This window comes from Scyliorhinus torazame, chromosome 13, assembly GCF_047496885.1.
Source record: "Scyliorhinus torazame isolate Kashiwa2021f chromosome 13, sScyTor2.1, whole genome shotgun sequence".
Lineage (NCBI taxonomy): Eukaryota > Metazoa > Chordata > Chondrichthyes > Carcharhiniformes > Scyliorhinidae > Scyliorhinus > Scyliorhinus torazame.
The window spans coordinates 31,809,692-31,830,586 of NC_092719.1; the positions used below are offsets into that span (position 1 = coordinate 31,809,692).

Below are 20,895 nucleotides of genomic sequence, written 5' to 3' on the forward strand. Positions count from 1 at the left end.
CAGCGAGAGGACACCTCAGAGGGCAGTGAGGCTATATGGGTAGAGATCAGGAATAAGAAGGGTGCAGTCACAATGTTGGGGGTATACTACAGGCCTCCCAACAGCCAGCGGGAGATAGAGGAGCAGATAGGTAGACAGATTTTGGAAAAGAGTAAAAACAACAGGGTTGTGGTGATGGGAGACTTCAACTTCCCCAATATTGACTGGGACTCACTTAGTGCCAGGGGCTTAGACGGGGCAGAGTTTGTAAGGAGCATCCAGGAGGGCTTCTTAAAACAATATGTAAACAGTCCAACTAGGGAAGAGGCGGTACTGGACCTGGTATTGGGGAATGAGCCCGGCCAGGTGGTAGATGTTTCAGTAGGGGAGCATTTCGGTAACAGTGACCACAATTCAGTAAGTTTTAAAGTACTGGTGGACAAGGATAAGAGTGGTCCGAGGATGAATGTGCTAAATTGGGGGAAGGCTAATTATAACAATATTAGGCGGGAACTGAAGAGCATAGATTGGGGGCGGATGTTTGAGGGCAAATCAACATCTGACATGTGGGAGGCTTTCAAGTGTCAGTTGATAGGAATACAGGACAGGCATGTTCCTGTGAGGAAGAAAGACAAATACGGCAATTTTCGGGAACCTTGGATGACGAATGATATTGTAGGCCTCGTCAAAAAGAAAAAGGAGGCATTTGTCAGGGCTAAAAGGCTGGGAACAGACGAAGCCTGTGTGGCATATAAGGAAAGTAGGAAGGAACTTAAGCAGGGAGTCAGGAGGGCTAGAAGGGGTCATGAAAAGTCATTGGCAAATAGGGTTAAGGAAAATCCCAAGGCTTTTTACACTTACATAAAAAGCAAGAGGGTAGCCAGGGAAAGGGTTGGCCCACTGAAGGATAGGCAAGGGAATCTATGTGTGGAGCCAGAGGAAATGGGCGAGGTACTAAATGAATACTTTGCATCAGTATTCACCAAAGAGAAGGAATTGGTAGATGTTGAGTCTGGAGAAGGGGGTGTAGATAGCCTGGGTCACATTGTGATCCAAAAAGACGAGGTGTTGGGTGTCTTAAAAAATATTAAGGTAGATAAGTCCCCAGGGCCGGATGGGATCTACCCCAGAATACTGAAGGAGGCTGGAGAGGAAATTGCTGAGGCCTTGACAGAAATCTTTGGATCCTCGCTGTCTTCAGGGGATGTCCCGGAGGACTGGAGAATAGCCAATGTTGTTCCTCTGTTTAAGAAGGGTGGCAGGGATAATCCCGGGAACTACAGGCCGGTGAGCCTTACTTCAGTGGTAGGGAAATTACTGGAGAGAATTCTTCGAGACAGGATCTACTCCCATTTGGAAGCAAATGGACGTATTAGTGAGAGGCAGCACGGTTTTGTGAAGGGGAGGTCGTGTCTCACTAACTTGATCGAGTTTTTCGAGGAGGTCACTAAGATGATTGATGCAGGTAGGGCAGTAGATGTTGTCTATATGGACTTCAGTAAGGCCTTTGACAAGGTCCCTCATGGTAGACTAGTACAAAAGGTGAAGTCACACGGGATCAGGGGTGAACTGGCAAGGTGGATACAGAACTGGCTAGGCCATAGAAGGCAGAGGGTAGCAATGGAGGGATGCTTTTCTAATTGGAGGGCTGTGACCAGTGGTGTTCCACAGGGATCAGTGCTGGGACCTTTGCTCTTTGTAGTATATATAAATGATTTGGAGGAAAATGTAACTGGTCTGATTAGTAAGTTTGCAGACGACACAAAGGTTGGTGGAATTGCGGATAGCGATGAGGACTGTCTGAGGATACAGCAGGATTTAGATTGTCTGGAGACTTGGGCGGAGAGATGGCAGATGGAGTTTAACCTGGACAAATGTGAGGTAATGCATTTTGGAAGGGCTAATGCAGGTAGGGAATATACAGTGAATGGTAGAACCCTCAAGAGTATTGAAAGTCAAAGAGATCTAGGAGTACAGGTCCACAGATCACTGAAAGGGGCTACACAGGTGGAGAAGGTAGTCAAGAAGGCATACGGCATGCTTGCCTTCATTGGCCGGGGCATTGAGTATAAGAATTGGCAAGTCATGTTGCAGCTGTATAGAACCTTAGTTAGGCCACACTTGGAGTATAGTGTTCAATTCTGGTCGCCACACTACCAGAAGGATGTGGAGGCTTTAGAGAGGGTGCAGAAGAGATTTACCAGAATGTTGCCTGGTATGGAGGGCATAAGCTATGAGGAGCGATTGAATAAACTCGGTTTGTTCTCACTGGAACGAAGGAGGTTGAGGGGCGACCTGATAGAGGTATACAAAATTATGAGGGGCATAGACAGAGTGGATAGTCAGAGGCTTTTCCCCAGGGTAGAGGGGTCAATTACTAGGGGGCATAGGTTTAAGGTGAGAGGGGCAAAGTTTAGAGTAGATGTACGAGGCAAGTTTTTTACGCAGAGGGTAGTGGGTGCCTGGAACTCACTACCGGAGGAGGTAGTGGAGGCAGGGACGATAGGGACATTTAAGGGGCATCTTGACAAATATATGAATAGGATGGGAATAGAAGGATACGGACCCAGGAAGTGTAGAAGATTGTAGTTTAGTCGGGCAGTATGGTCGGCACGGGCTTGGAGGGCCGAAGGGCCTGTTCCTGTGCTGTACATTTCTTTGTTCTTTGTTCTTTGTACATTTAACATGTTTTCCTCTCAGGTTTTGGACCCAGAGTTGGAGTATGCGGATCATGCCTTCCCGCCTTCCTCTACATCAGCTTCTTCAATGAAATTCCAGGTACAGTAACAGATGAGCATAGGGAATTAACAAATAGCATGGTATCCTATTCCCTAGTCGGGGCTGCCGGGTACCGCTGATCCACCTCTAGAATAGCATTCACTAACCTCTGCCTTTCCCCCTCTCAACTTTGTCCCTGTGGGCTTTATATATTACCTCCCCCTGCACAACCACTTTTCAGTGCCTCTCAGAGAAAGTGGAAGAGGAAACCTTCCTGTTCTGATTAAGCTCCACATAGTTCTTTAACACCAAGACTACGTTCTTGCAGAACTTCTTACCTGCCAGGAGTGCTGAATCAAGCCTCCACGCCCGGTCTCTGCGCCCTGCCCATTTTGAACCTCACGACCAAATAATGCAGCACGCGGTCCAAAATCACTATCCCTGCACATTCCGCCCCCACAATCCCGAACAGCACCGACGTCCCGATCATCCGGCTCCCCTCTAACCTGCGCCCTCTCAAAATGGCCGCCTCCTACTTTCGACACTGCCCTTTCCACCTCTCGGATCATCACACCCCCTCCAAGCATTTCTCCACCCGATCCGCCCCGCAAAGAGGGGCTACAGCCCCCTCAATCACCCTGGACCAGTCCTCTTGCATCTCTTTTTACTGTTGCCGGAATTCTCCATTGATAAAATCCATCAACTGCCCCACAGGCATTATGGCAGATGATGACAATGCTTCCCCCTGCGCCATTTTCTCCATTGATGCTGCGCCACGTGTATCCTACAACTCTTGAACCAGGGCTTGTACTGACTTTAACGGGTGTGTTAACTCGCCTACATTCCACGCTGGGGGAGAAACCAACACCCTCCACTAGCGTTGCACTTTTTGCACAAAAATAACCCATTAGCTGGAAGGACCAAAACCAACTCCTAAAAGCAGGAGCCACCCTGTGTGCGACCGATCAGCTCATGGCCGCCACCGGAAGTGGCTCTTTTCCGGAATAAACAGTAACTCTACAATTGCAGTGAGTACACGCGAGTAAGCAGCAACCCTGTCCAGTTATAATGGGTGACCCTCAACTTGAATAAACAGCAACCATGTCCAGTTGCAGATCAACACTTACTCTGCTGACTAAATAGTGACTCTGCAATGGTTAATCTTGCTAAATAAACATAAATTGTACTTTATATTGCAAGTTGATAGGTCATCAGTGTAATGTGGTCAACATTCTCGGTCTGACAAGTTGCTCCCCCTTATCTCCACAAATGTTACCTGATATGGGTGTTTTGGTTAATAATTCAGATTTCTGAGGCAGCACGGTGGCGCAGTGGGTTAGCCCTGCTGCCTCATGGCGCCGAGGTCCCAGGTTCGATTTCGGCTTTGGATCTCTGTCCGTGTGGAGTTTGCACATTCTCCCAGTGTTTGCGTGGGTTTTGCCCTCACAACCCAAAAGATGTGCAGGCTAGGTGGATTGGCCACGCTAAATTGCCCTTAATTGGAAAAAATTAATTGGGTACTCTAAATTTAAAAAAAATAATAATTCAGATTTCTAAAATCTACAGTATTCTGCTGGTTCGTTTACATTCTATGCCAGTGAGAGGCACTACTCAGATCATTTTCCATCTGTAACCATATAAGTTAACCTTTGTTATTCCAAATTCTGTAGAAATGTGAATAATACCAGAGGACTGGAGGGTGATGAGCACTAAGATCTTCCAGCGGAGAAGGCTCATCACACCGGTGCTGAATCTCAGTTATCCATCTAGTCCCATTTACCTATCCTTTTCCATACCCTATTGATTTTGATCTTTTCCAAGCATTCACCTGGTTCCTTTTTTAAAGATTATGATTCTGCTTACTCTAGTTTTCAGTTGAACATTCTATTTTTTAACAAGCTCTGCTTCTTGCTTTTGTTGTAACTTTGATTTTATGCCCACCAGTTACTTTAGCAGTCAGATGAAAAGGGGATTCTTGATTTAGTGTTATCAAGACCTTTCAGCATCATTAAAACTTCTAAATTACAGCAAGTAAGATTAAGATGAGATTTGTTACAGCATTCCAATATGTATCGTTCTAAATAACTAAAGCCTCTTCCCTAGTATCATCCTCTGCCTATCGTAATCTCTCTGTGATCATAATATCCTTCCTAAAGTATGGTGCCAAAACTGGACCAGTATTCCAACTGGGGCCTAACCAATGATTAGCTTTATCTCTTTGCTTTTGCCCCCCTCATCTCTATTTGTAAAACATAAGATCACAATGCTTTTATTTTACATCGTCGTCAACTCGTCTTCCAACTTCGAAAGATTTACCTATCTGATACCTTGAGCCTCTCTTTCTCTACTACTTTTCAAGCTTTGCCATCTACAATCAACAGCTTGCATTTATGGTAACTTGAGTTAAACTTGCATTGAATAAAGTAAAATGTCCCAAAGTGTTTCACAGGAAAGTTGACAAACAAAATGTGACACCACGTCACTTGAGGGGATAGTAGGATAAATGACCAGCTTGGTGAAAGACATAAGTTAGAAAGGAGTGTTTTAAAGGATGAGTGAGAGGTATCGAGGTGGAGAAATTTGAGGAAGGAATTCCAGAACTTATAGCCTAGTTGGCTGAAGGTATGACGGGTCTTTGGTGGAGCAGTGACAATTGCACGCTCGAGGTCATAACTGGAGGAGAGCAGAAACTTTGGATGCTTTTAGGACTGAAGGAGGTTGCATCAATAAGGAGGGACCAAAACCACTAAGGAAACATGGTGATGGGAATTTTAAAATTAATGCATTGCCAGACTGAGAACCACTGTGGGTCAACAAGCATGAGTGACGCGTGAACAGGATTCAGTGTGAGTTAGGATATGGGCAGTACTGTTTTGTTGAGTTCCGTTTATGGAGGGTTAAAGGTGGGAGGCAAGCCAGGGAAGAGCAAATTAGATAAAATCTGGCACCTCTTCCTTTACAGTTAACCATGTATCATTTTTTTTTTATTGCTGCAAGATTTGACCTTCTATCCCCTATACTCCATTCCAGATTATTTTAGTATATTGGGAAGGCTGTTGGTTACAACACTGATGCTCAACGATGCTCCCTACTGTGGAACTCGAGGAGAAAACACCATTTGGAATGTAGTTGTGCGTTTTGAGTGCATGTCTATTTTCCTGACATCACTTGCTCCAAAGTGCTGTGCTGATCATCCTCTGAGTCACTCGGGATTGGCCACGCTAAATTGCCCATCAATTGGGAAAAAAAATCGCGTACTCTAAATTTTAAAAAAATAAGAGTCTCATTCTGCAGGCTCTTCATCACTGCCACTGCTACCTTCTCCAGTACGCTCTCTGCGACAAACTTGTCAGCATCCGCAGGAACCGTGAAAAAGTGCACTCTGTCTTGATACGTGACCAAAGCTTGGCTGGGTACAAGATTCCGAATCTTATGCTGTTTCTATACAGCGCGGCCTTCATTTTGTTAAATTCGACCCGCACTTGGTCAGGTCAGCCCCAATGTCTTGATAGGTCCAGATCTTGTGACCTTCGCAGCTGCAGTTTTTGGATGCCTGGCTCAGCGCATGATTCTTTCAGGTGCTGGTACCGGTGCACTTTTTCAATTATCACCCTCGGCTGTTCCCTGGTTTTGGACTTTGGTCAGAGCGACTGGTGGGCTCTTGTCGATTTCTGGCAGGTTGGGGAAGCTGTCCCTTCCCACCAGGTTGCCCAGAAATTGGACCACATAGTCTGTGGGGTTCCTGCCTTTGATCCCCTCTGGTAGCCCTACGATACGTAGGTTCTGCCGCCTCGACTAGCTCTCCTGATCCTCAACCTTTCCTCTCAGGCTGCCTTGTGTCGCGACCAGCCTTGCCACCTCCTTTTCCAGGGCAATGATCCGGTCGCTCTTGCAGCCCTTTCCAGATTTTTAATTGTTGCCTCCTGGGCCTCCAGTCGTTTTTCGGCTTTGTCCAGGGCCACCTGCATGGTCGCCAGAGCTTCGGCCATCGCACCCTTCACTGCAGCTTGTATGTCCGATTTTGTCTTCTCGGTGTTCCTTCAACTCTCTTGGGAGGAACATCCTCCATCCGTCCCCTGGTGAGGGGGGCATTCTCGTGCGGCGGGTCAGTTCCTCTCTGGCGAAGTCTGAGTTTCACCACCTTGTGCGCTGGTCGGCTCAGCCGATTGCAGTTTGCCCAGGCTTTTCCCACTCCAGTTCTCCACTCGTCCTCTGGACTGGCTGTCTTTCTTCGTTTTGTTAGAGGTGTGGGGATGATTTGTATCGTCTGCGGGTGTTTTCCGAGCTAAAAGTGCCTGTTTTTCAGGTTTGCGGGAGGAGAGCCACCTGATGTGCGACTTCTCAGCACATCCCCATCACTGGAAGTTTATCAGTCTCGTTCTAATGATCAAATTAGGAGAGATATTGGTATCAAAAGAGGCAGCTCAGAAATTACAGAATGCATTAGACAAAATATGTAAGTCGGCCAAACAATGGGAAATTAAATTGGATCCTGCTCATCGACGGGGAAAATGGACACCGTATCCTCCTAAATGGTGCTTGATTTGCTAAATAATTTGAGACACAGAACCTTAATAAACATACCCTCCATTGGCGGTGCGGTAGCACAGTGGTTAACACTGTGGCTTCACAGCACCAAGGTCCCAGGTACGATTCCAGGCCTGGGTCACTGTCTGTGCAGAGTCTGCACATTCTCCCCTTTTCTGCGTGGGTTTCCTCCGGGTGCTCCGGTTTCCTCCCACAAGTCCTGAAAGGTGAATCGGTAACAACTAGAAAAATTGAAGCTCATGAACAAATCATTTTTCAGGAATTATTTTGATTGGCGTTCCATAGCAAAGCTGTTAGGTGAACTGGACATTCCGAATTCTCCCTCTGTGTACCCAAACAGGCGCCGGAGTGTGGCGACTAGGGGATTTTCACAGGAACTTCATTGCAGTGTTAATGTAAGCCTACTTGTGACAATAATAAAGATTATTATTATCATCAATGTAGAGCAGCAATCAAGCAAGAATGTTGAACTCTGCAGCCAAAACAGTACAATAAGTCAGGGCAAGTTGTGATCAAACTGTACCATGTTCTGAGCAGACCACATCTTGAGTACAGTGTCCAGTACAAGAGAGAATCAAGTGCTGGAGGTGTGGTAGGGAAGATCCAGGGGGCTCACCTGAGGAGTAAAATGTCTGACCTATCGGTAACGGCTAGAAAAACTTAAGCTAATGAATAAATTATTTTTCAGGAATTATTTTGATTTGCGTTCCATAGCAAAAGCAGAATCTTTACTTTTGAATGTCAGCTCGAAATGGTGCTTAATATGTTGGAATTGTTTTCCTAGAAACTAAATAATGTATTAACTTGTCTGGGTAATTAGAAAATACACCTAACCAATTACTGTCAGAAATCCTTTAATCTCTCTCTCTGTACAATGAGATTAAAAGAAAGAGAGACTAACGCCTAAAAGTCCGTCTTGCTTTTGGAAACAGGATGTTGAACTATCAGGTAGTGGAAAAACGTACAGGGTAAAAACATCCCCCCCATTGGCTGTAAGATAGGATGTGGTAGAGCTCTTCTGTTTACGTCAAATAAGCTGATCACTCTTGCCATGCAACATAATGTGTTCATGTTGTATTAATGCAGACATAAGTTGTATTGGTTGAACTGGGGAAATTGTTTCTAAGTGTTACTCTGTTTAATCTATGTCAGAAATAACATTTTAAGATGCACTCTTATGACTGATTTGAGACCGGACATGTGGTGAATGTAACAGGCTTGGAAGGAACAGATGACTTTGGAGCTATGATTCTGAAAACTTTGCACTACTGGGTGTTTTTCTCATCTCCAGGTCTGTTGTGGACTAATTGGTAGAGATTCATTGATTGCAGTGATTAGTGAACTCTTATTATTGTTGCCCATGGCTGCCAGGATGGTAGAAAGCAAACTAGATGTATCTTGGTCGGTCTTTATCTAGAAATTCTGATGTTTCGCTTGGTATAGAATATAAAGCAGCTTCATGTTTTGAACCAAACTTTGGCTCAGTGAAGTCCGTACACTCATTAACAGTAGTGCGCTGGGAGATGTTTAGGGGTCCTGAACAGCACCATATGATGCAAGCCATTTTTTCTTTTTTCTTGTGTTTCCTTGATCCTGCGTGATAGAGCAATCTCCTCTCACCATGCATGGTACGGCTCTTCACAGAGTTTGAACAAATGGTTAATTAGCTCTTATCTGAAATTAGTTCCATGGTCAGTGCTCTGTGATTCTTACTGTAATGAAGCTGTAACGATCTCTTGCATGTAACTAGTTCTCTGAAGTTAATATTCGAGCTAACTCACTGTGTGCTTTCCTAGGATAAGGAGATCCGTGCTGTCTTTCTGCGCTTGTTTGCACAGCTGTTACAAGGTTATCGGTGGTGTCTGCAAATTATCCGCATCCACCCGGAGCCAGTCATTCGTTTTCACAAGGTATGGAAGGTACATCGAGTGGCAAAAAATAATATATGGTGGAAAGGTATTGAATGCAGGCAGGAGGGATCATAGTGCATGAGGTACAGAGAGTGTACGGAATAGAGTGATCAGACTGTGTGTACTACTGGCAGGGGTGATTGCACAGTACAGGAAGTGTACAAACAAATGTGATCAAACTGCACACACTGCAGGGGCAATTGCATTGTACAGGGCGTACTCTGACTGTGGTTGGGCTGCACAGGGTGTGTTCTGGCAGGGATAATTGTGCAACACAGGGCGTGTTCTGACAAGGGGTCATCAGGAGTAACTGCATGAAGCTGAGCGTGTACTGGCAGGAGCAGTTGCACAGTACAGGGGCTTTACTGGCAGGGGTAATCAGACAGAATGGAGTATATCAGTGCAGGGGTGATCGTGCAGTAGAGAGTACTGGTGCAGGGGCAATTGCATAGTGCCAGGAGTGTATTGGCAGGGGTAATTGCACAATAGAGGGAGTGTACAGACAGGAGTGATGGCACGGTGCAGGGTGTGTACTGGCAGTGACAATGGAACAGTGCTGGGAGTATACTTGCAGTGGTGATGGCACTGTTCAGGCCGTGTACCGGCAGGGTCGATAGCACAGAATAGGAAGCTTGCCGATGGGGCAATGATGCAGTACAGGGGGCATACTGGCAGGGGTGATTGCACAGTATAGGGCTTGTATTGCAGGGGTAATGGGTACAGTGGGGAGTGTACAAGTCAAAATACAGGGGCAATCACACAGTTCAGGGAGTGTACCAGTAGGGGTGATTGCACAGAATAGAGGGTGCAGGTGCAATGGCACAGTACAGGGAGCGTACTCGTGCAAGGACAGTTGCACAATGCAGAGTGTGTACCAGTTCGGAGATAATCACACTGTACATGGAGTGTACCAGTAGGTGCGATATCACAGCAGTCAATGGCCGTGAAGGTTGTAATGGTTATTTTGGAATTACTATAATTTTCAAGGCTTGAAGGTAAAAGTGACCAACATTTCTGGCACTGGTTAATGTTTAATGGGATTGTTGGTAACTCATGGATTGTTTTACTCTGCCGATATAGGTGGCCTTTTTGGCACAACGAGGGTTAGTAGATGATGACTTTTTAACCAAAGTTCTCGAAGGAATGGCCTTTGCACGATTCGTATCGGAAAGAGGCTCACCATATCGCCCATGTGACTTGTTTGATGAGGTAACCCTTAATTGATCTTTTCAAGTATGTTCTAAGAATGTTGGCCTCAGATGCAGATCATTGCTGCCTGATTATGTGGCATGATCATAATTCTATTGACCTCAATTTATCAAGTTAAACCAGTTTAGAAATACCTGTCCAGTTACTAATGCAACAAGATTACAAATAACTTTAATACCAACCAAGGGTATAACACACAGGCTGCTGCAATTTTTAAACATGCATAGTACTTGTCAACAAAACACTGATGCAAGAGGTTTGTGGACATAAAAAATAAGAACATATGAAATAAGAGCAGGAGTAGGCCATTTGACCCCTGGGTAAGCTGCACTGCCATTCAATAAGATCTTTGCTAATCTGACTGTCGCCTTGACTTTACTTTCCTACCTTCCCCCATAATTCTTGACTCTTATGTAGTTCAAAAATCTGTCTGTCTCGGCCTTGAATATGTTCCATGATTCGGCCTCCACTGGTCTCTGAGTTAGAGAATTCCAAAGATTAATGACAGTCTGAGAGAAGAAATAACAATATAATCTTTATTATTGTCACAAGTAGGCCTACATTATCATTGCAATGAAGTTACTGGGAACATGCCCCAGTCGCACTCTGGCGCCTGTTCAGGTACACGGAGAATTCAGAATGTCCAATTCACCTAACGAGCACGTCTTTTGGGACTTGTGGGAGGAAACTGGAGTACCCGGAGAAAACCCTCGCAGACACATGGGAGAACGTGCAGATCTACACAGACAGTGACCCAAGCAGGAATCGAACCTGGGACCCTGGCGCTGTGAAGCAACAGTGCTAGCCACTGTGCTATCATCCCGCCCTCCTCATCTCCACCTTAAAAGCGATTATTTTAGAACCAGTTCTAGATTCCCTGGAAGTCTTTTATTATTATTTATTTGGAAGTCTTAATTAGAGAGAAAATATTGGGCTCGTCTAACGCAAAGTAATACAAGAACAGGGATGTACTTCTGAGGCTGTATAAGGCTCTGGTCAGATCCTATTTGGAGTATTGTGAGAAGCTTTGGCCCCGTATCTAAGGAAGGATGTGCTGGCTTTGGAAAGGGTCCAGAGGAAGTTCACAAGAATGATCCCTGGAATGAAGAGCTTGTCATATGAGGAGTAGTTGAGGACTCTGGGTCTGTACTAGTTGGAGTTTAGAAGGATGAGAGGGGATCTTATTGAAACTTACAGGATACTGCGAGGCCTGTATAGAGTGGACGTGGAGAGGATGTTTCCACTTGTAGGAAAAACTAGAACCAGAGGGCACAACCTCAGACTGAAGGGACGATCATTTAAAACCGAGATGAGGAGGAATTTCTTCAGCCAGAGGATGGAGAATCTGTGGAGCTCTTTGCCACAGAAGTCTGTGGAGGTCAAATCAAGTGAGTGTTTTAAGACAGAAGTAGATAGGTTCTTGATTAATAAGGGGATGAGGGGTTATGCGGAGAAGGTAGAAGAATTGGGATGAGAATAATATCAGCCATGATTGTTAAGTAATGGGTTAATAGACATTGCAATTAGTTGTCTCATTTATGTTAAGTATCCATTAATTGACACTGATATGTAAAGGGGCTTCAGGTGGCCTCTGTCAGGTGATGTCTCGTTAGAGTTTTGTGCAAAGGCTGTTGGAATGAAATAAGTGTGTGTTTGTGAAAAAGGAACAGAACTTTAGACTCTTCATATCACAGCAACTAAAATGTCTAACAATGATTGAATGGCGGAGCAGACTTGATTGGGCTGAGTAGCCTAATTCTGCTCCTATATCCTATGGTCTTATTCAGTCTGAGAGTAACCTCCGAGATTGTAATGCAGGATCACTGACTCTTGCATTATTTATCACCCACAGCACAAAAGGTTGCTGGAGGCCCTGATTTAAATTATTATTCCTGTTTCCTACACTGCACCATTCCAAGCTCAGAGCAAATTAATAGATGGTCTCAACCACTGCCTTCAGGAACAGATAGCTAAGGTATGGGAGGGTGACCGTACCTGAATCCCCACTGGAGATTAACGATGACAGACTTCCTGCCAACATGTGACAGGGCAAAGCTGCAAGGCTTCTCAGTGGCATGAGAGAGAAATTATTCCCGTAACCCCCACCCTCACCATGTACGGACATATGAAATATTGACATTTCCTCATTGGAGTGTAAGTAGGCAGTCTTGCCTGACTCCCTGATGGCAGGTGAGAAGGTAACCTAGGTCAGAAGCAGCCTCATGTGTCAGTCCCAGGTCTCTGTGATACGCTGCTACACTTGTATCTGATGTTAGATTCTGATAAATGGTGAAGACAGTAAATGCTTCCTTTTTCTGTTTACAGCTGGTAGCAAATGAAATCGAGAGAATCCGATTGGAGGAGGGAAATGCACAGAAAGTTCTGAAACACGTGAAAGAAATTTCCGAACAGCTTCACCGGAATGTATGTCCCCTAACTGAATCAATAGCTTTGATAACAGCTCATCAGCACAGGATACCTTGGGATATACCCATGGGGTAATGGCCGAGAGGGCATACTGATGGGAATTTGATAACTTCAGCAGAGGGAAAATCGACCATGGATATCGAAGGAAATAAGGGAGAGTATCAAATTGAAGGAAAAAGCATACAAAGCGGCTACTAAAAAAGTTATAAAGAAGAGTAAGATAGATTATGAGAATAAACGTGCTCAGAATATAAAAACCGATAGTGAAAGTTTCTACAAATATAGAAAACAAAAAAGAGTGGCTAAGGTAAATATTGGTCCTTTAGAGGATGAGAAGGGAGATTTAATAATGGGAGATGAGGAAGTGGCTGAGGAACTGAACAGGTTTTTTGGGTCGGTCTTCACAGTGGAAGACGCAAATTACTTGCCAGTGACTGATAGAAATGAGGCCAGGACAGGTGAGGACCTTGATATGATTGTTATCACTAAGGAGGTAGTCATGGGCAAGCAAATGGGGCTAAAGGTAGACAAGTCTCCTGGCCCTGATGGAATGCATCCGAGAGTGCTAAAAGAGATGGCTCGGGAAATTGCAAATGCACTAATTATAATTTACCAAAATTCACTAGACTCTTGGGTAGTCCCGGCGGATTGGAAATTAGCAAACGTGACACCACTGTTTAAAAAAGGAGGTAGGCAGAAAGCGGGTAATTATAGGTCAGTGACCTTAACTTCGGTAGTAGTGAAGATGCTGGAATCTATCATCAAGGAAGAAATAGCGGGGCATCTGGATGGAAATTGTCCCATTGGGCAGACGCAGCATGGGTTCATAAAGGGCAGGTCGTGCCTAACTAATTTAGTGGAATTGTTTGAGGACATTACCAGTGCGGTAAATAACGGGGAGCCAATGGATGTGGTATATCTGGATTTCCAGAAAGCCTTTGATAAGGTGCCACACAAAAGGTTGCTGCATAAGATAAAGATGCATGGCATTAAGGGGAGAGTAGTAGCATGGATAGAGGATTGGTTAATTGATAGAAAGCAAAGAGTGGGGATTAATGGGTGTTTCTCTGGTTGGCAATCATTAGCTAGTGGTGTCCCTCAGGGGTCAGTGTTGGGCCCACAATTGTTCCCAATTTACATAGATGATTTGGAGTTGGGGACCAAGGGCAATGTGTCCAAGTTTGCAGACGACACTAAGATGAGTGGTAAAGCAAAAAGTGCAGAGGATACTAGAAGTCTGCAGAGGGATTTGGATAGGCTAAGTGAATGGGCTAGGGTCTGGCAGATGGAATACAATGTTGACAAATGTGAGGTTACCCATTTTGGTAGGAATAACAGCAAAAGGGATTATCATTTAAATAAAATATTAAAACATGCTGCTGTGCAGAGAGACCTGGGTGTGCTCGTGCATGAGACGCAAAAAGTTGGTTTACAGGTGCCACAGGTGATTAAGAAGGCAAATGGAATTTTGTCCTTCATTGCTAGAGGAATAGAGTTTAAGACTAGGGAGGTTCTGCTGCAATTGTATAAGGTGTTAGTGAGGCCACACCTGGAATATTGTGTTCAGTTTTGGTCTCCTTACAGAGAAAGGACGTACTGGCGCTGGAGGGTGTGCAGAGGAGATTCACTAGGTTAATCCCAGAGTTGAAGGGGTTGGATTACGAGGAGAGGTTGAGTAGACTGGGACTGTGCTCGTTGGAATTTAGAAGATTGAGGGGGGATCTTATAGAAACATATAAAATTATGAAGGGAATAGATAGGATAGATGCGGGCAGGCTGTTTCCACTGGCGGGTGAAAGCAGAACTGGGGGGCATAGCCTCAAAATAAGGGGAAGTAGATTTAGGACTGAGTTTAGGAGGAACTTCTTCACCCAAAGGGTTGTGACTCTATGGAATTCCTTGCCCAGTGAAGCAGTTGAGGCTCCTTCATTAAATGTTTTTAAGATAAAGATAGTTTTTTGAAGAATAAAGGGATTAAGGGTTATGGTGTTCGGGCCGGAAAGTGGAGCTGAGTCCACAAAAGATCAGCCATGATCTCATTGAATGGCGGAGCAGACTCGAGGGGCCATATGGCCTACTCCTGCTCCTAGTTCTTATGTTCTTATTTAATTGTGAGCCTTTTGCCTGCTCAGATGTGGATCTTATAATTTAAAATTGGGATTTGCATTAGTTTTTTAAGGCTGTTGGGAAGGTAGTGGAGTTCACCCTTTTAAATGCAGGTCTGTTTATCCATTGATGAATAAAGAGCTTGACAGAAGTTTTCTTTGCAGATTTTTGTATTTCTAAATAGATGGGTAGCTGCAGAATACAAAAATCTCTTTTGGTTTGGTTTACACTTGAGAATCCAGAGTAAGTGAAAGCAGAAGTGAAGGGCGAGTGGCACCGGCTGAGGTATCCTCAGGTCATCATCCCTATTCTGTCGTCCTAACAGGAGAACCCTTACCCAGCAGTTGCTATGCACAAAATACATAAACCAAAGGAGGGCTCCCATTTGCGGGTGCAGCAGAGCACCTTCCCTCACCTGGATGAGGGGACAGTGCAGTGGATCATCGATCAGGCCACTGCCAAATTGAAGAACGCCCCACCTGCAGTTAAAGCTGAGATGAAATGCGTGGCTCCAATGGGACCTCCAAGCGGTGAGTTTACTGTGTAGTTCATCTCACTGTGATGGCTTGAAGCTATTCTTGGTGTGTATATACAAAGATAATTTGGGCACAGGGAGCACAATATTGACATTTGCTGAGGGTGGGGTGAAAGTTGGTAGAAGTTTCACAGAACTGAATATTTCCTGAAAGAATTTTTCTTCTTTAAAGCTACTATGATCGATCAAAATGGTATCGTCCTCGCCAACAGTGCTCGAAGGTTAGAGGTTGTCCGGAATTGTATAACCTACATATTTGAAAACAAAATGTTAGAAGCCAAAAAGGTAAATTTATACTCTGTTATTCAATTGTGTTATCACATTGTTGGATAATTGTGTTGTGATGTCTAATGATTCTTAGTTGCTACTGGAAATGGCACTGATACATCGCACTTCTACTCATTCGCACATTTTGCCTGTAAATAACTGTGAAACAGCTGATGAGATCGTAAGATTGGTGCTGAAGTGCATTATGAAAATTGCTTATTGTCACAAGTAGTCTTCAAATGAAGTTACTGTGAAAAGTCCCAAGTCGCCACATTCCGGCGCCTGTTCGGGGAGGCGGGAAATGGAAATCCATTAAATGGATAGTGTAGAGGGAGTTTTACTCTGAATCTATTCTATCCTGGAACTGCCCTGGGAGTGTTTGATAACAACCACTGTGCCACCCTCTCATTACGATTTCTGAGTATCCTACTTACAGTCTTCTCAGTAGCAATTTTCCCATGATAGATTTTCGGCTAACTGGCCTATATTTTCCTGCTCTCTTCCCTCCGCCTTTCTTGAATAAAGGTGTTACATTTGCTATTTGGGGCCTTTCCAGAATCTAAGGAATTTTGGAAGATTATGATCAATGTCCCGATGACCTCTGCGGTCACTACTTTTGATGATGGTGGTTGTTTTAAGACCCTCTCTCCCTTTCACTTCTTCACTTTCAATCATGTTTGGGAAGTTAGAAGTCACCTACAATGATGACGGACACAAAATACCGATTCAACACTTCCGTCATTCTCTTGTTTTCCATGAATAATTCCTTGTGTAATTGCTCTGCATCTAATTGTGTGCCTATCCTGGAAGTATTTGATGAAACATTGCAGAGGCAACTTTACTCTACATCTCACCCATGTTGTTTTGATGGTGAAAAACAATTGAGAATCGAAGCAAAGTTCATTCTGGAATAGCTTAGAGAGGCAGCTTTGTCCATATAGCTGGGAGCAGTTGCTTAATGATTGGGTATTAATTATGATTTTTTTCCCCTACAGTTGATTTATAAATCTGTTGTCTTTGTACAGCTGCTGCCTGCCATGTTAAGAGCCTTGAAGGGACGTGCTGCTCGACAGTGCCTCACCCAGGAGCTGAATTCACACGTTCTGCAAAATCGAGCTGTTCTTGACCATCAACAGTTTGACTATATTGTCCGAATGATGAACAGTGCACTGCAGGTATTGTGACCAATCTTGTTTGCAAATAACTGCGCGTGACTGATCTTTCCACTTTGCCACTCTCCCATCCTGTCTTTCCTGTTTCCTCAATTCCCCCAGCTCCATCTTTCTCTCATTCCTCCTGCTCTCTGCTCCCCCCACCACCCCCACAAGTATTGGGATGAGGGAGGATGATGTTACCACCATACCCCTTTTGTGAGGTAACGATAGGTCACATTCCCTGGAAGGGGAAGGAGGGAAGTTCACAGACTTTCTGTGGGGTCAGTCAGTGACGCAAAGATAGTGACCGGAATCAAGTTTTGTATTGTTACAGGATTGCACACCGTTGGATGAACATTTAGTCGCTGCAGCTCTACTCCCATTGGTTACAGCCTTCTGCAGGGTAAGTGTGTATTCAGAAACATACACAAAAGCACAGAGTGACCTGCAGACAAACACAAATTAGCACAGAGGGGCCAGCACAAAAGCACAGGGCAGCACAGATGGGTCTTCTGGCAAACACAGGGCAGCACCAAGAGGCCCGCACACACACAATAGCACCGAAAGACCTGCGTGCAAACACAGGGCAGCACAGAGAGGCCTGTGTGCAAACACAGGACAGCACAGAGAGGCCTGTTGGAGACACAAGACAGCACAGAGTGGCCTGCACGCGCAACAGGACAGCACAGAGAAACCTGCACGTAAACACAGGACAGCACCGAGAGGCATGGAGGAAAACGCAGGATAGTACAGAAAGGCCTGTGGAGAAACACAAAACAGCACCGAGAGTCTTGCATGCAAACACAGGACGTCACAGAGACCTGCAAATAAACACAGGACAGCATAGAGAGACCTGCATGCAAACGCAGGACCGCACAGAAACACTCGCACGCAAACATGGGACGGCCCAGAGAGACATGCACGCAAACACGGGACGTCACCGAGACTCCCGCATGCAAACACGGGACGACACCGAGACACCCGCACGCAAACACGGGATGGCATCGAGACACCCACACGCAAACACAGGGTGGCAGTATGACATCCGCACGCAAACACGGAATTACATTGAGACACAGGGTTGTGCGGGGAGACTGGCGGGCGGACCCTGGACTGCACGGGGAACAGGACGCGGCAAGCAGATCTGTTATGACCTGCTGATAGTGATCATTTGCAGCTCTGTTTATATTTCCAACCTGCGGCTTAGCGCTTTTCTCTGTTAGATATACCGTGTAAACAGATAATCTCAATGTTTGCAGAAGCTGGGCTCTGGTGTCACACAGTTCGCATACAGCTGTGTACAGGAACATCTGGTGTGGACCAGTCTCCAGTTCTGGGAGGCCATGTTTTACAGCGATGTACAGAACCATATCCGTGCGTTGTACTTGGAAGTCGATGTTGACCATCCCTCAGAAACCGTAAGTAACGGTTTGGTCACTGATTCCGTCAAAAACTGCTGTTAATCATTTCCCGATGAGCGCGCACTATGACCGCTTTGCTAACAACACTATTCCCTATATGCTAAACATAGCCTAACCAGGGTTTCTGTTATCCCTTTAATTTTGCGGTCTGGCCATCTTCATAAAACTTGTCTGTATTCATCTCCAGGTATTCATGTTCAGCACACTGTAGAGTGTAGTCACATGCGGTGAAACTCAAGCCTGTGCTCGCGGCCACTCCTGGACAGTGAAATCTCAGCCTGTGGTACATTTACATTTGAAAGTAATGTGGTTCATTCAGCAATTAGAGTCTTAAATCTAAACAAAGATATGAGGAGCAAATTGATTATGGTAGATTGGGAAACTATATTAAAGGGTGTGGCAGTAGAGGCGCAATGGATAACATTTAAATAACTAATACATTGCTTTAACGCACAAAAACCCAGCCAGGAAAATGTTCTAATTGTAACTCATGAAACAAATCAAGGATTGCATTAGATCAAAGGAAGAGGCATTGAAAGTTGCCGAAACAAGAGTAAGCCTGAGGATTGGAGGCCTACGTAGAAAATAGAAGCAGGCGTAGACCATTTGGCCCTTCGAACCTGCTCCACCGTTCATTATGATCATGGCTGATCATCAAATTCAATACCCTCATCCCGCCTTACCCTATATCCCATGATCCCTTTAGCCCCAAGAGCCAAATCAAATTCCTTCTTGAAAACATAGTGTTTTGGCCCCACTACTTTCTGTGCGAGTGAATTCCAGAGATTCATCACTTTCTAGGTAAAGAAATTTCTCCTCACCTCCGTCCTAAAAGGTTTATCCCTTATCCTCAAACTATGACCCCTAGTTCTGGACTCCCCCACCACCGGGATCTTTCTTTCTGAATCTACCCTTTCTAATCCTGTTAGAATTTTAAAATGTTTTATGAGATCCCCTCTCACTCTTCTAAACTCCAGTGAATATAATCCTAACCGACTTATGCTTCTCCCTTGTTTACTCTCATTCTATTTTCCTTTTCTTAATCTTTTTCTTGGCTGTCCTTTGCAGATTTCTAAAACGGTGTCTGGTGAAAGGGTGGAAATTGAGAGAGCTTGGTGTTCTCATGCATCAGTCGCTGAACGTAAACACGCAGGTACAGCAGGCAGTAAAGAAGGCAAATGGTATGTTGGCCGTCATACCGAGACAATTTGAGTATGGGAATAGAGATGTTTTCCATTCCGGATTAGATAGGGTAGATTCAGAAAGAAAGATTCCGGTGGTGGGGGAGTCCAGAACTAGAGGTCATAGTCCCTTCTCACATGACAGTCCCGCCATCCCAGGAATCAGCTTGGTAAATCTTTGCCACACTCCCTCCATAGCAAGACCATCCTTCCTCCGAGAAGGACACCAAAACTGAACACAATACCCAATGCCCTATACAATTGTAGGAAAACATCTCTATTCCTATACTCAAATTGTCTCGCTATGACGGCCAACATACCATTTGCCTTCTTTACTGCCTGCTGTACCTACATGCTTACGTTCAGCGACTGATGCATGAGGACACCCAGCTCTCGCTCAGTATCCACCTCTCTCACTTTACACCCTTTTACCGACACCATTTTAGAATTCTGCAAAGGACAGCCACGAAAAAGATTAAGAAAAGGAAAATAGAATGAGAGTAAACAAGGGAGAAACATAAATTAGATTATAAAATCTTCTGCAGATATGGAAAAGAAAAAAATTAGCAAAAACAAATGAGGGTCCATTACAAGCGAATGTAATGAGAATCAGGTGAATGTATGATGGGGAATAAGGAAAGGGCTGAGAAACTAAATAAATACTGTGTCCGTCTTCATGGAGGAAAATCATAAAAGCCTCCCAAAAATAATGAAGAATCGAGGGACTAGCGTGGATAAGGAACGACAAGATATTAGTATTAGTTTTTAAATAGTGCAAAAGGAATTTATGGGATTTGATGTAAATAAATCCCTTCGACCTGATGATCTGCATTGCAGGGTGTTGAAAGAGGTGGTTGAAAAGATGGTAGATACGTTGATGGTCATCTTTCAAAATCTTATAGACTCCGGACTGGTTTCTGCAGTTTGCAAATGGCAAAGTTAAGAAAGGAGGCAGAGAGAAAATGGGAAACTGCAGATCTGTTAGCCTAGCATCAGTCGGAGGGAAAATGCTGGAATCTATAATAAGGACGTGATAATGGGACACTTGGAAAACATTGGTTGAATCAACATTGATTTAAGAAAGCTGTTGGGAGTTTTTTGAGGATATAACTAGCAGAATAGATAAAGGGAGAACCTTTGGGTGTAAATCCCACACAAGAGGTTGGTAAACAAAATTGGAGCACATGGGATGTGAGGGTTGTACTGGCATGGATTAAGAACTGGTTAACGGACAGAAAACAGATTATGAATTAATTGGTCAATTTCAGGTTGGCACACCATGATGAGTGGAGCACCATCAGGATCCGTGCTTGGGCCCCAGCTATACACAATCTATATCCATAATTTGGATGTTGAGATTAAATGCACACAATACTTCAGGGGTATTCTGTCATCACAAAACTGGAAATAGTAGTTGGAGAGGCTAATTGAATGGCAAAA

The 20,895-nt window shown here is 44.6% G+C and overlaps 1 protein-coding gene across 8 annotated transcripts in view; it reads left to right on the top strand.

Moving 5' to 3' along the window:
* sbf1 (SET binding factor 1) overlaps positions 1-20,895 on the top strand; it is a 217,908-nt gene that overhangs the window by 121,464 nt on the left and 75,549 nt on the right. For all 8 annotated transcript variants that reach the window (XM_072471256.1, XM_072471258.1, XM_072471259.1 and 5 more), the window contains 9 exons: positions 2,680-2,757; positions 9,042-9,155; positions 10,236-10,364; positions 12,690-12,788; positions 15,223-15,427; positions 15,605-15,717; positions 16,725-16,874; positions 17,188-17,256; positions 18,113-18,271. In XM_072471256.1, the coding sequence (XP_072327357.1) occupies positions 2,680-2,757; positions 9,042-9,155; positions 10,236-10,364; positions 12,690-12,788; positions 15,223-15,427; positions 15,605-15,717; positions 16,725-16,874; positions 17,188-17,256; positions 18,113-18,271 (1,116 nt within the window). The remainder of the gene's footprint in view (positions 1-2,679; positions 2,758-9,041; positions 9,156-10,235; positions 10,365-12,689; positions 12,789-15,222; positions 15,428-15,604; positions 15,718-16,724; positions 16,875-17,187; positions 17,257-18,112; positions 18,272-20,895) is intronic.